The sequence below is a fragment of the Embiotoca jacksoni genome, unplaced genomic scaffold (genome assembly GCF_022577435.1).
Source record: "Embiotoca jacksoni isolate LCO1_2020_lvr unplaced genomic scaffold, fEmbJac1.0.p SCAF_3, whole genome shotgun sequence".
Taxonomy (NCBI): Eukaryota; Metazoa; Chordata; class Actinopteri; family Embiotocidae; genus Embiotoca; species Embiotoca jacksoni.
Genome location: NW_027185381.1, coordinates 6,923,835 through 6,936,973, shown reverse-complemented (window position 1 = coordinate 6,936,973; position 13,139 = coordinate 6,923,835). Strand labels below are relative to the sequence as shown.

At 39.0% G+C, this 13,139-nt stretch overlaps 1 protein-coding gene across 1 annotated transcript; it reads left to right on the top strand.

Moving 5' to 3' along the window:
- The first annotated feature begins 4,111 nt into the window (after window positions 1-4,111).
- On the top strand, window positions 4,112-11,762 carry snx22 (sorting nexin 22). Its single transcript, XM_069162777.1, has 7 exons — window positions 4,112-4,457; window positions 7,648-7,731; window positions 8,072-8,176; window positions 8,775-8,869; window positions 9,334-9,366; window positions 10,781-10,848; window positions 10,982-11,762. The coding sequence occupies exons 1-7, from the start codon at window positions 4,371-4,373 to the stop codon at window positions 11,098-11,100; spliced, it is 591 nt and encodes a 196-aa protein (XP_069018878.1). The 5' UTR covers window positions 4,112-4,370; the 3' UTR covers window positions 11,101-11,762.
- The last annotated feature ends 1,377 nt before the right edge of the window (window positions 11,763-13,139 follow it).

The following is a 13,139-nucleotide window of genomic DNA, read 5'->3' as shown; positions in this document are numbered from 1 at the left end:
AGTGCTTTCTTTCATTCACTCACTGGTTCCGACAAATTGCATCACGCTCCCAAGACCAGCTGGTATGTACATCAGCGACGGACTCCAGTCTGTCAAGTTGTGCAGACTCGCCTTCACATTGCAGCACAAAGACTTTCAAAGGGGAGAATTTAAATGTCAAAATACATGCATGTACAACTTTTTCAAGATTAATTTACAACTTTAATTTATGCCGCAATCCGCCTGAAAGAGTTTATAGCAACCGATATTTTATTAAGTTTAAGTTGTGGCATTTCCCGATACGAGTTAATGTGTGAAAATCTTTAACATTATGTATTTAACATTATTTAAATATATGATAAATGTAAAATCTATAAATTATTTTGAGTGTGAGAACTAGAATCCTCCTTACTGAGGTTGCAAGATGATTAATCAGATAGGAAAGCAGTAAGAAATATTTAGATTAAACAAAGGAAAAACAAAAATCTAAATTTAATCTAAGTATTACTGAGAATATTGTAACACTGGTGTGGAGAAACTGACCACGACTCAGACTGGAAGTTCAATAAAACAGAGTGTCTGCTCAACAGCTGGTTGGTACACAAGAGGTCTGGCAGGTTAGAGACAAACTCTGATACAGAGGGAGAGACACAGACTAAATACTGGACACTACAAGGTGAAGGCTGATGAGACACAGGTGGAACACATCAAGGCCGGGCAGGTAATCACCGGGACAGGGAACACACGAGGGCAGCGAGTGAAGACTCTGAAACAACAAAATAAAAATCCAAACAGGCTAAAAAAGGAGTGAAGCAGACAGGCAGGCCAAAACAGGAAGTCTAGAGTCTGGTGAAGCAAGGTAGAATACTCAGTTGGTAAAGAAAGAGTACAGGGAGGAAATGGTTGTATCTTTACGAAACGTTCCTCCAGTAAATCATTTGTGGAAGCACCTTGTTATGATCCATATTCATTTTTATTGTGCGGCCATCTCTAGCTGTCATGTGAGACGGCGTCAGTCGTTTTAGCAAAAATGCCAATTGACATGTTCAGGTGACATCGCCCTCTACTGGCCATAATAATGATCACAGGATCAAACGATGTGAGGTGTTGAGTTAAAGGTTGTTGGCAGTCTGCTTAGGGAGGAGGTTGGGGTGGATGGATGGGTCGACAAAACATCACACTGTTCAGGTCCATTTCAAAGTGAAAGTCAGCGTTGTCCCTTTCAACCATGACTTTAACTAAAAGTTTAGTACTGTAACCATGACGATGAAGGTCCTCTAAGTTTGAACCCAAATCACAGTCTTTCCCAGAACTCAACCAACTTATTTTTGTGCCTAAATTGAACAGAACCGTTACCACAGCTTTGTCACATAGTTGTGTTGTTTCGTGGATCATATCAGAGGGTGGGGACGAACAGAATATGTTGGTGTCTAGGTTGTTGAGAGTATTGTAGTATTGATATTCTCATCTCGCTCTACAGTGAAAGAGTGTATTTCCCCACACTATTAATTTCATTAAACATCACCCAGTTTCTAACCTAACATAGCATTTCAAAATAGATCAATTATACTCACAACTCTTTACACTTTTTTTTATTGTGTGTAAAATTCTCTCTTTAACTCTTATCGAATCTAAAATAAGTAGAAGAAAAGGCACCCAACAGCGTCAAAATGTTTTTAATGAGAATTTTAATGAGTTTGTAATTATGTCTTAGAATCCAGCAAGAGAATCATGAAAATTGTTTCCATGTATTATGATCAAAATAGAAATGAATTAGGCTTTAGATGTCAAGTGAATGTGGTGTTACAGCTGAAATGACTAACTTCCTTTTTGTTAATGTGTATCTGCTGACACTGCAAGTTGAAGCACAATGAGTGTTCACCAGCAGGGCAAAGACTCACATGAGCCGTAGTAAAACACGCTGATAACAGTCAGACGAGCAAATCGCTGTTATATTTTTACCCTGCTGTGGTCTGTGACTGTAAGGTCACATATCCTCGCACGGGGTTGCTGAAGTCAGCTCTTCTGCCTGCTTAAATTAAAACATGGTGAGCAACAACAGGGATGGGAAGAAATAAATCCCATGACGACAGGTCAAAGGCAGAGCGAGCATGTGAGTCTGGTGGAGATCAGCTATCTGTCCGTGGTGGAAAAACAGCTGAGAATTGTCTTTCATTTCAGCACGTTGTGGAAAAAGTGGTTTCAGGGTGCAACTTGGTGCCTTTTATTTGAGTTTTCCCACATTTAACAAAGTCTGGTTTAAAGGTTTGGGTCGTGTTTCTCAGAGGATGTGAGTACATTTGAGTGATATGTGGTCTGGGCTTACATCCCTTTTAAAGGGCTTACATCCCAGTTGTTTTACTTTTTCTTTCAAGCACAACAGGAACTGAAGCTGAATTTAAAAGTGACATGTGAAGGCTGTTGAGTCAATCCAGTGTTACACCCAGAAAATACAATGTGCCCACCTCCAGGCTGTTATTAAAGTGATTCGTATCAGATAAACTAAAGTTTAATGTGAATGGAAAAAACATTTTGTGTAAAAGTTTGACAAAATGTTTTTAACTCAAGCTCCTCTTACTGACTTTTACCAGTTAAACCACAGACAAACTCTCATGTATCCTTCCAGAGATTTACTGAGGGTTTTATGTCCGCCAACTTTACTTGTCTTGTTTTTTCACTCATAAAGCTTTCCTCTGTCCTATTTACTGCAAATAAATACGCAGATGTTTTCAGCCCCCCAAAAATCTCTGAAAACACTGCAGGCTTCCCGCTCAGCCCCAAATGGCTGACAGATACAAGTTAGAGAATAGCTGGAAATGTGTGCAACTGGCAGTCACTGCTTCTTTCGGGAGTTTGCGGAGACCAAAACAGAGCGAGTGGGGGGAGTGAAATTTTGATGTACATTTACCAGAAACAAAACTGCGCTGAACAGCGTGTGAATAGACAACTGCATGCTAAATCAGGATTGTGTTTTGTGGCTTTTTATGCTGAATCCAGTTGGGCAAAACCTCAGTGAATAAAGCTTTATTGGTTACTTTGCAGATTTAAATTTAACATAAAAAGCTCAAATAAAATGTGGTTAAGCTACACAGAAATGTTGAAGGAGCCACAGCTGGGCCTCCTGCAGGACTATCTTAGAATACAACCAATAAGCACTTAGCTGAAGCTAATGCAGTCTGATGTAACAGACCTGCTGTTAATCCTGCCTTCATCAACGCAATGACCTTCAGGTTTTTTGTTTAAACTGTTGATTTAGCTGCAGGTCTGTTGACTTTTTTCACAGCAGACATTTTGACTTGCCACAGTAGTGTAGTAATGTTGGCTGAGTTCCATTAAGTGTCCCAGTAAAACATGAAATAGAACCAAAATTAATAAATCAAAAATGGAAACGCATCCATTATTAATACACTTGTGTTTTTCCCACAATGGCAGATCAAAACCTGCCGTGGAAAAGGTTTATCTGCAGATGTACAGAGAGGTGTTACTATTATTTTGCCTAACCCACATATATTAATGAAGGTAATACCTTTCTTTATAACCCAACAGCAGAACAAACTACATCCTCCGAAATGATCATGATCAAAAGGATCTCTCTAAAACGTGTGCCTATTAAATAAAAGTGGAGAACAGTGTGGAAATGTACTGTACTCATGCTTCTGTACCAAAGTACATTGTATGCATAACTTTTAAATGTATAGAGGGGAAATTTCACATATCAACAACTGTCAATGGTAACAGTAAGCCACAATAGACTATAAAGTAGTGATAAATACATAAATGTATTAAATTAATTATGAAGACAAAAGATCAAAGGTGGTTTAATAGGACTTGTGGGGGTCATATTTGTCTCCTATTTTTTTTTTTTTTTTTTTTTTTTTTTTTTTTTTTTACTGCAGTGGGTTCTCAGTTTATTGGCGCATTACGCTTTTTAAAATCTTGTTTCTTTAAAACGTTTTAACACGTTTCCAACATCGTTAAAGACAATATGTGACTGCAAATAAGCAGTAAAACTAAGCGCCGCATCAGTGTGTGTGGAAGTCACGCTGTATGCCGACACGCTGTATGCCAACTGAACGCCCTTTGTATTGTGATTAACTAGTAGTCACGATATTTTCTGCAGCAGTGACAGAAGTCCAAGCTGCTGCTCAGGTGTCTTTCCCAAATGTTGGACTGCACCTTTAATGTGCCTGGATGCGCTGGCGGCTGGGTTTGTCCAATTAGTCCGTAGGTGGGGCGCAGGAGGAAACCGAGCGGAGAACAACACACACACACACGGACACGGGTTGTTTTTTTGTTTGTTTGTTTGTTTTTCAGTTCCCGGATGCGGAGAAAAGCGTGTGAAGTTATCTAACAGCCGCTGAAGAAAGTAAATCTGCCAGCTGAAGAGTTTGATGGTGCTGCAGGAAGATTTCACCATGATTGAAGTGTCGATACCATCGATGGAGAGGGAGGTGGATGAGTCGGGAAAGTCCAGAAAGGTGAGGACGCCGCTGTTTTATCTACTCGGTATAACCCTTTTCTTGTTTTTCCCACGCCACTGTAAATGCGCTGTAATACGTTATTTATACTCAAGTAGGCTCTACGTGTTTTCGTTCGTTTTAATTACCAAAACGTTGTTGTCCGGTAGTGAAGACCGGCGACGCCAGGTGAGCCCGGTTACCTGCGTGAAGTGAAAGTGAGTCCTGCGCAGGCTCTCCGCTTCTATCACAGGTTGCCAGAAGTACTTCGATCCCGAGTCCTACTTTTAAATTTGACTCCCAAAAATGAAAGTAGATACTTCAAGTAAAAGTAGTTGGTATAAGTTAGAGAATGTATTCGGATCATGTACAAAGTAAAAGTAGGAAAACAAACCCGCGAAGATAACTCATTACAAATAAAATCCCTGCATTTCAAAATGTATTCACGTGAAGCGGGCTACTGACAACAACATGTGCTTAAAGTACTCCGTGACAGTGTTAAAGTCTAACATGACGTCATGTTTTTAACTTTAACCTGACATTTAATGTTTTGGTTTGTTGAGGTGGAGTGACTGTTACCAGCTTTATATGCTCTTGCATATAAACTATAAACTCTTCCAAGCTCATGCCTCGTGTCTAAAATTGAAACCCCAAATTAAGGAGGCCGATATAGTTTTAAGAAAGTGGCGTAGTAAGAAGTAGAATTCTTCTTATTTTCCTCTGAAATGTGGAGCAGTAAAGCTGCTATGTTTGCTTAATCTGAAGTGTGTTTGCTTTTCACCTACAGGACCTCAATTATACTCACTCACGTCACCTCAGCTGAGCAGCTCTCAAAAGTCTTAACATGTGGTGGAAGAAGTATTCTTTTCCTTAATACAGCAGTTTTAAAATACCCAGTTACTAGTAGAAGTACTGCATGGTGAGAAGAAGAGTATGTGTTATGCAGACATACAGGACAGTAGCTATATTATTTCACTGGATTAATGTAACCGATGGTTCAATGTGGAGGCAGCATTGTACCGTTGTAGCTGGTCGAAGTCGTCCTAATTGTCACGTTGGCTGGTTTAATTTATAAGTCTGCATCATAGTTGATTAACTGAAGCTGCATAATAAGTGTGGCGGAGTTAAAGTATAAAAGAGCATAAAATGGACGATCTTAAGTGAAGTACAAGTACTTCAACATTGTATTTAAGCACAGAACTTGAGTAAATGTACTTTCATGGTCTCAACCTGAAGGAGCTACTTTCATGTTGTCGGTCAGATTAATTCAACACTGAGCCACATGAAATGAGCTCATGGTGTGTTGAAACCCTCTTAAGGAAAGTAGCACAACCACCGAATCATTCTTTGTCATCAAACACTGAGTAGCAAAGATGAATGAAACATTCAGATCCTTTATTTAACTCAAAGTAACACAACCTAACTCTAAAAATACTCCTTCACAATAAAGGTCTTGAATTAAAAACGATACAGTAAAAGTAGGTCAGCATTCATATCAAAATGCTCTTAAAGTATTAAAATTAAAAAGAGCTCAGCGCAGAAAAATGGCCTCTCTGGGTGTTGCACATTATACATCTTATTACTCCTGATGTGTTTGTGTGAATGTAGCATTTTACTGTTGTTGTTAGTTAAAGCTGAATCGAATCACTTTAGGATCTAGTTTAAACTGAGATGAGCTATTACAAAAACTTTAGATGACCTTAGATAGATATTATAGCAGATATTATGTGCTGTTATAGTAACTATAGGTGTCAAACAAATGTAATGGGCTGAAAATATATTTCCATCTGAATTATGGTGAAGTATAAAGCAGCCTACACAAAAAATAAAATCATTGAAGAAGCACTGTGTAGGATTTATTGGCATCTAGTGGTGAGGTTGCAGATTGTAAGCCCTTCCTTCACTCTCGCCTTACAAGCCTGCAGGAGAATGGTGGTCATGAAAAATGGTTAAAGGCCCTCTCTAGAGCCTCCTTTATGTTTGTCCCTTCTGGGCTACTGTAGTAACATGGCGGGGCAACATGGCGCACTGTGATTAGGAGGACCAGCTCGCTAGATATGAGGGGCTCACTCTAAGCTAATGAAAACGCAACTACTCTTAGTTTCAAGGGAAAATACAGTAATTAAAACATATTCAAATTCTTCCAATAGACGCCCCCCCCCTGAATCCTAAACACTGGACCTTTAAGCTGCAGTCCCTCAGTAAATCACAGGCTAGGAGGGAAAAATGAGCACACAGAATCTGCTATCTCTGTATATGTGTTACTAAATGTGAACTCGGATGGGCTGAAGTGAGACTTGGAGTTGAACAGATTTGCAGTCATGTAGTTGAGAATTCGTAATAAATCAAAGTCACACCTGCGTTTTAAAATGGTCAAAACTGACACTAGTCTGTGGAATTTGCTCCACCAGACACACAGTGAAGCAGATGAGCTGAACTTACACGTAACATCTTTTTATTTCTTCAAATCACATTACTCGCTGCAAATGCTTTTATTATTTGCACTTCTCAGTTTTGATTCCAAATGGCTTTAGATTATAAAATCTCCTCTAGAAATGCCCTGCAACAAGTTTTGTCATCCAATGAATTCACTTTCAGCACAATATATGTCTGATGTTCTCACAGCTGCCTTTTAACTTTAGATCTGTTTTAATGCATCGTTACATCACTGTGTAATATCGGGCTTATTGTTTGGCCTGAAACCATTTTCTTTATCAGTATAAATGTACAGTTCTGTTGAAAGAAATGTGTCTGGAGAAATACTTCACTATCATATCCTTTAGTTACCCAGATACTGAACTATAAAGACAAGGATTTATCTAATTTAATCACTCAGTTCAAAATCCCAGATGTTGCATATTCATTTCTGATGAATCTACATCACGGTGTTCAGTGAGTGTATCTTTTATGTGTACAGCTGCATTAAACAGACAATGCTCATCTAATCTGATGACATGCAATCGGAAGCTCTGCCCCTCTTCCTGGTGGAGAAGGAAAGTTTAAAGTGGATCTCAGGATTACAAAATTTGACTGTAAAAATTGAGCACCCTGTATCACGTTGTATTTTTCGGCAGCCATTACCTGATCATCCTTTTAAAAATCACCACAAATTTGCTGCTCTTAACTAAACCTCTATCAGTTCGCTCAAAACTGCCCGAGTGACTCAGTGAATGATTTATGAATGAATCTTGTGTGTGTCTTTTGTTTTCAGCTTTTCAGAGTTGAGGTCTTATTCAATGAGAGGAAACATTATGTGCTCCGGAGAAACAGCGAATTCCAGACTCTCCACAGAAAAGTATGTACAGCCAACCTGCCATCTCAGACTCACACTCACACACTCACAGCCTCACAGCTGCTGTTCATGTGATGGTACTGAGCTGAATGTAGTCTTCTATGTTGTGCTTTTGAGTGTATAATGTATTTGTTACAGTTTACATTCAGCAGTGAACTGAAACTCAATCAGTGATGGTCTCCTGCTTCTGTACATGTGTTTACTGGGGTTTAAATCAGTAAAGGAAACTTTCCAAAGACTCTTCGGCTGAAAGAAAATGAATTTTCTTCACCTGGTTTGTAAAGTTGAATTGATTTGAGACAGTTGATGTGAGGGTTCTTGTTGTGTCTTGCGCTACCTGCAGCTCAGGAAGATCATCCAGACTCCAGATTTTCCGAGCAAAAGGAACCAACATCTGAGGACCAAACCTCTGGAGCAGAGGAGGCAGGAGCTGGAGGACTACATCCAGGTATCACCAGACACTCATTTGGAGGAATTTGCCCTCAGCTGTTGAAGTGCACATGTGCAAGTCAGATCTTCTAAGAATCTCTGTGTTTTCAAGGAAGTGATACGTGAAGCTGTTATTATTTAGTTTTTTTTACCTTATTAAGAAATCCATCATATGTATTTGACGTTTTTAAACTGGAAGTTAAAGGTTCCCTGTAGAGACCTGCGGTAGCACCACGGAGCTGTTGCACACATTCCTGCCAAAGGCTTCACACTAGTTCTGTGGAAGCGAACGATCATATCACACATATGAATGTAAAAATTAATAGTTTTATATTTATTTTACATAGTTACTACCAAATGTTTTAATCTGCCACATGATTATTTTATTATATTGTTTCCTGATGAAACTTGGAAATGTACATTTTAAAATGAATTTTACTTTAATTCGTTTGACTTTGATTAAAGACAAATGTGCCAAATTTGTTTAAAAAAAATTCCATCTAGACTACTATTTATCAATAAACTTTAACCAGAAGCTCACTTTTATGCTCTACAAGGTGTTTTGCCCTCTCTTATTATTTAAAATAAAACGTTTTTTCCCGTTATTCGTTGGCCAGGATATCATCTATCAAAATGAGGATGTGCCGCAGGTGCTGCTGGACTTCCTCCACGTTAAACATTTCCACACAGGGATCAAGGTCAGCAGTATCGAGTAAGTCCTTCAGGCCACCCTCCTCTGCCTGCACCCACAGATGTTGGACACGTTGCTGTATTTAGGACCTCTATTTTTGGATTCGGGGGCAATGCAGCAACATAATAAAATTTCAGAAACATTTTTCGCAGTGGTGTGGAGCAGCAGCGCTGACTAACTCCCAAAATGGAAAATGATCAAGGGCAGGGGAATGTTCAAATTCCTGTAGTCAGACTCACTTTAGTTTTAGCTCCATTGTATTTATATATTCTATATTAATCATAAAGACGAGTGTCCTGTGTGTTGGAGAGTTAAATCATTCTCTTTATAAACATATTGTACATTTATAAGTGAGAGGAAGTTACTTTCTGTGTCATAGAGCAGCGCATGTAATCTGTCTTTTAAAATCGCCGACACAAATATGAACCTATATTTTGTCAGTGTTCTTGCAGGAAATAACTAATAGTTATGTGTGCTATTTTCAGATCACTCGAAGAATTGGACAGTCAGGATTTCAAGTAAGATCTTTACTAGTATTTCATATTTACCAGTATTTGTGTTATGCATCAGACAGAAGGTGTTACCCAGATTCTCAGTGTGAATATATAAGTCTGGCCGAGCTTTCAGTTGTGACATTCTACTGGGCACAGACTCCTTTTGAAACTATTGGAGCAGCCTTTAACCAATCACTACTGACCCACCTATGACGTATGTTGTTTACCAGAACTCACCAAGACGCTCCGCCAGTGTGATCAGAGTGTAGCTCCATGTCAGTAAATGACCATTGAAGACTATTTTTTTTCTCAATTTTAGACATTGTTTTTTTTCTAGCTTTAATTCCTCCATATTTGCTAGCGTTGTTTGACATCAAAATCATTATACTTGGCCACGCCCACCGGTCGCTGGGCGTTTTTTTGCTTTATTCCTTTGTAATTGTGAGGTTCCATCCAAACAAATGTTAAAAGCCGTGTGTGAAATAAACACCAAATAAAATCGCTGTAAAGAGCAAGACATGCAGTAAATCACCAGCATTTAGTTTTTTATATATGTAAGTACATATGCAACTGATTGTTATGATTTGTAATGCTCTGTATCATTTGTTAATGACTTTATCTTAACACATGTACAGTCAAATCATTTTATCTTGTTTGTAATTAGGAGAGATGAAAATAGCAGATAAAAAAAAACGAGTTGGAGGCAGGGAGATGATTGATTCTGGCCTATTCTGCCATGTGTTCATTCATCCACATTCACCATATAGATGATCTAATTTACTCAGATTTCTGTTTGATTTTAGCACTAGAACGCTTCCTTATTAAGATGCTATCATACCAAAGTGGTGTATTGCAGGTAAAATCACAACAACGTCTGACCGAATGAACAAAAGTACAGATTCATGAAAGCAGTTTGGCTACTTGTGTTTAAAATGCGTGACGACGGTGGAAGTTAGAGGCACAAAAGGTTGTCGTGTTCAACTGTAGACACAAAGCTTCTCAATAGGCTGCGATGTGTGTCGTTGTGCCGTAAAACACCTCTGAAGTATGTCAGCAAACGTGACTGCTGAAGAATAGAAATGTCCTCCTGAGAGGTTTGCAGTCATGTGGAGTTTTGGCTGGGAAATGATGCTTATCAAATGATGCCAGGCTGAGCAATACGGCCGGTGTGTGACACACTTAAGGGCCACTCTTCAGCTCAGGGCCATGCGTTGACTCCACTCCTCCCTGAAGGCTTGTCCCTGTTTTTATCAGAAAAAATGTCCATGCTTCTGGCACATCCAAACATGTTGCAACAGTACAGTTATACAGATAGAAATTTACAGTGTGTTTCACTCAAATGATGAAAGTTAATATTGGTTCACACTTATTTAGATGTTTGAAGAACTAAATCCGTTGCACGAGTTCGATCGATTATGTTTTACTTTTGTGTCCTCAGTTATCAGTTTTCTCATCAGCGAGTGTTGGGATTCTTTCATGATCCATATCTCTCCAACTGCACATCAGGTAGGAAAGAACAGACCGCTACACTGAGAACACAACTTCATTTTGTAGATCAGTACTGAATTTCAATTTGAAAAGCGTTAAAAAGCACCACCTCCTTAATGGCACCGAATAAACCCTGAGCTCTGTCTTGCAGGTCTCCCAGATGTTGTTGTTGATGGGGTTCTTCAGGGTTTTTACCCCCGGGACGTACATGTCAGCTTTACTGCCCCCACCCCCTCTGTGCCCGACCCCACCCCTTCTACAGAGGCCTGAAGTATTGTGCATTCAAATCCACAACACTGGCAAACATATCAGTGAAAAAGCCATGAGCATACAACGAGCTGACAAAAAGGACAGTTTTGTATGGTTGACCCAGAGGGAGTGAAACCGATCATCCAGGCTTTGTTTCTGCGGTGCTCCACTCTTTGTGCTTCTAGCATTATGAAGATCCTCTATTTACACCAAGTACAACAAAACATCTTGAAACTCAGCTGTTTTGAAGCAGTCGGACTCACTCTGTGTTTTTAGCAATGTAGAAGACAATCAGATCTTTATCAAGATGTGACATTATTATGTTGCCAAAAGCAAACATGAATCCGTACTTAATGTCTGTTATTCATCTCAGTGGTTCAGTCCTAGATGTGAGTTCATTTTAAAATAAAGGGCTAGTGACAGAGACTTAACTGTAGATATAAGGTGCGGACACTTGTATTTTTATGATATTCTTGGGAAGTTTTTATTTGTCAGGGTAAATGTTTGACCAATAGAGCAGTTTGGAAATGGGCCAAAAAAAATTAAGCTGCTTTGACCTTCAGCGTACAGTTTCTAATATACAGATTTCTGAAGCAATTTTTAGCATCGTTAAATGTTTTTTCTACACTGTACAAGTGCTTTTGTATCAGGTTGTTTATATTAAAATGATAATAAAGAGTCAAACTGGACTTGGCGTGCGTCAACTTTCTATATAAACCTGAGCTATTAAATAAGAAATATGAATTCTTCTGTTTGAAAAATCAGGAAGAGATACTGTTGGTATGCAATGGTGTCACTGATCGTGCAGTACGTTTCTGTTTACCATCATGAAATGAGTTCCCACATTGAATGAGGAGATGTGATTATAACAAGCGTGAGAAGTGTTTCATGTTGGCTATTTCAGACCTTCTAAACCAAAAGAAATGAATGGATTCATCACCCATCTATAAAAAGACATAATGTTTCACTGCTTTTCCAGTTCTCCCCACAGCTGCCACACCTCACTTTAGCTCAGAACAAAATAGTTGACAAGCAGCTACAAGCAGGTCAGGCAGGGCACATGTGCTTACTTGCCTTTAGGAGAAAAGAGAGGAAAGAGGAGTTTTTTCTTTAATTATGTTATTTAGTTGTGGTTCTATTGTCCTCCTGTTTGGTTAATTACAAGTTGTGGTTGGAGCGTCCAACCTGAATGGATGGAACAATGGAATAAAGTCAGAAAAGTACCTTTTCTTTGTGCTGTGCGAGGAACTCAAAGTAGCTTCTTGTTTCAATGGAAAGGTCCGAGTTTATCATTTGTATCTTTACAAGGGGATTACTACGTAATATTTATACCATCCAATGTACCTGCACACTGCACTGGTGGGAGTTTCAACATGTCATTGCAGGGAAATCACAGGTGTTTGTAATAATATTAAAAATGATTCTGCAATTAACAGCACTAGCATGCATAGAAACTACTCAGTAATATCAAACTTGTTGACTTGTTTTTGCAGGAAAACACAGATGAAAACCAATTTGTTACCGATAACTTCCATCAAGTGTCCCACTGAACCATCCCAGTGAGCCGGCATGCACAGGAACCTGAAACTGGCTCGGCAAATGGAACAGTTATACTTAATGTGATCAATTACACCTGTAATTTTCCTGCAAAGGCAAAATGTCTACTCTGAAAAAGGTCTTGACTAGGACCCTAAAACTGGTGCAGCTAAATGGAATTCAGTCCTTGGAGTGAAGACTTGAAGTGTTGCATTTATATTTTTGTTGGGTGTGCTTTATTATGTCCCAAAGCAAACAGGATAAACTTTACAATAGGAAGGTCAGGACTGACCTAAATGAAACAGACCTTGTATCTACCTGCCCTGTTAGCACAATGTAGCTGAGGTTGCTAAAGGACCAGCCAGTGTTCCTAGTAAATTAATGTTCGCTCAGATTACAAGTAGTGGAGCTCAAACCAATAGGAGGGAAAAGTACACGTGAATGAGTACTGAAGTCCATTTAGCTGCACCAGTGTTAGGACCCTAATCTAGACTTTTTTTTTTTAAATCATTGACGTGTTCGCT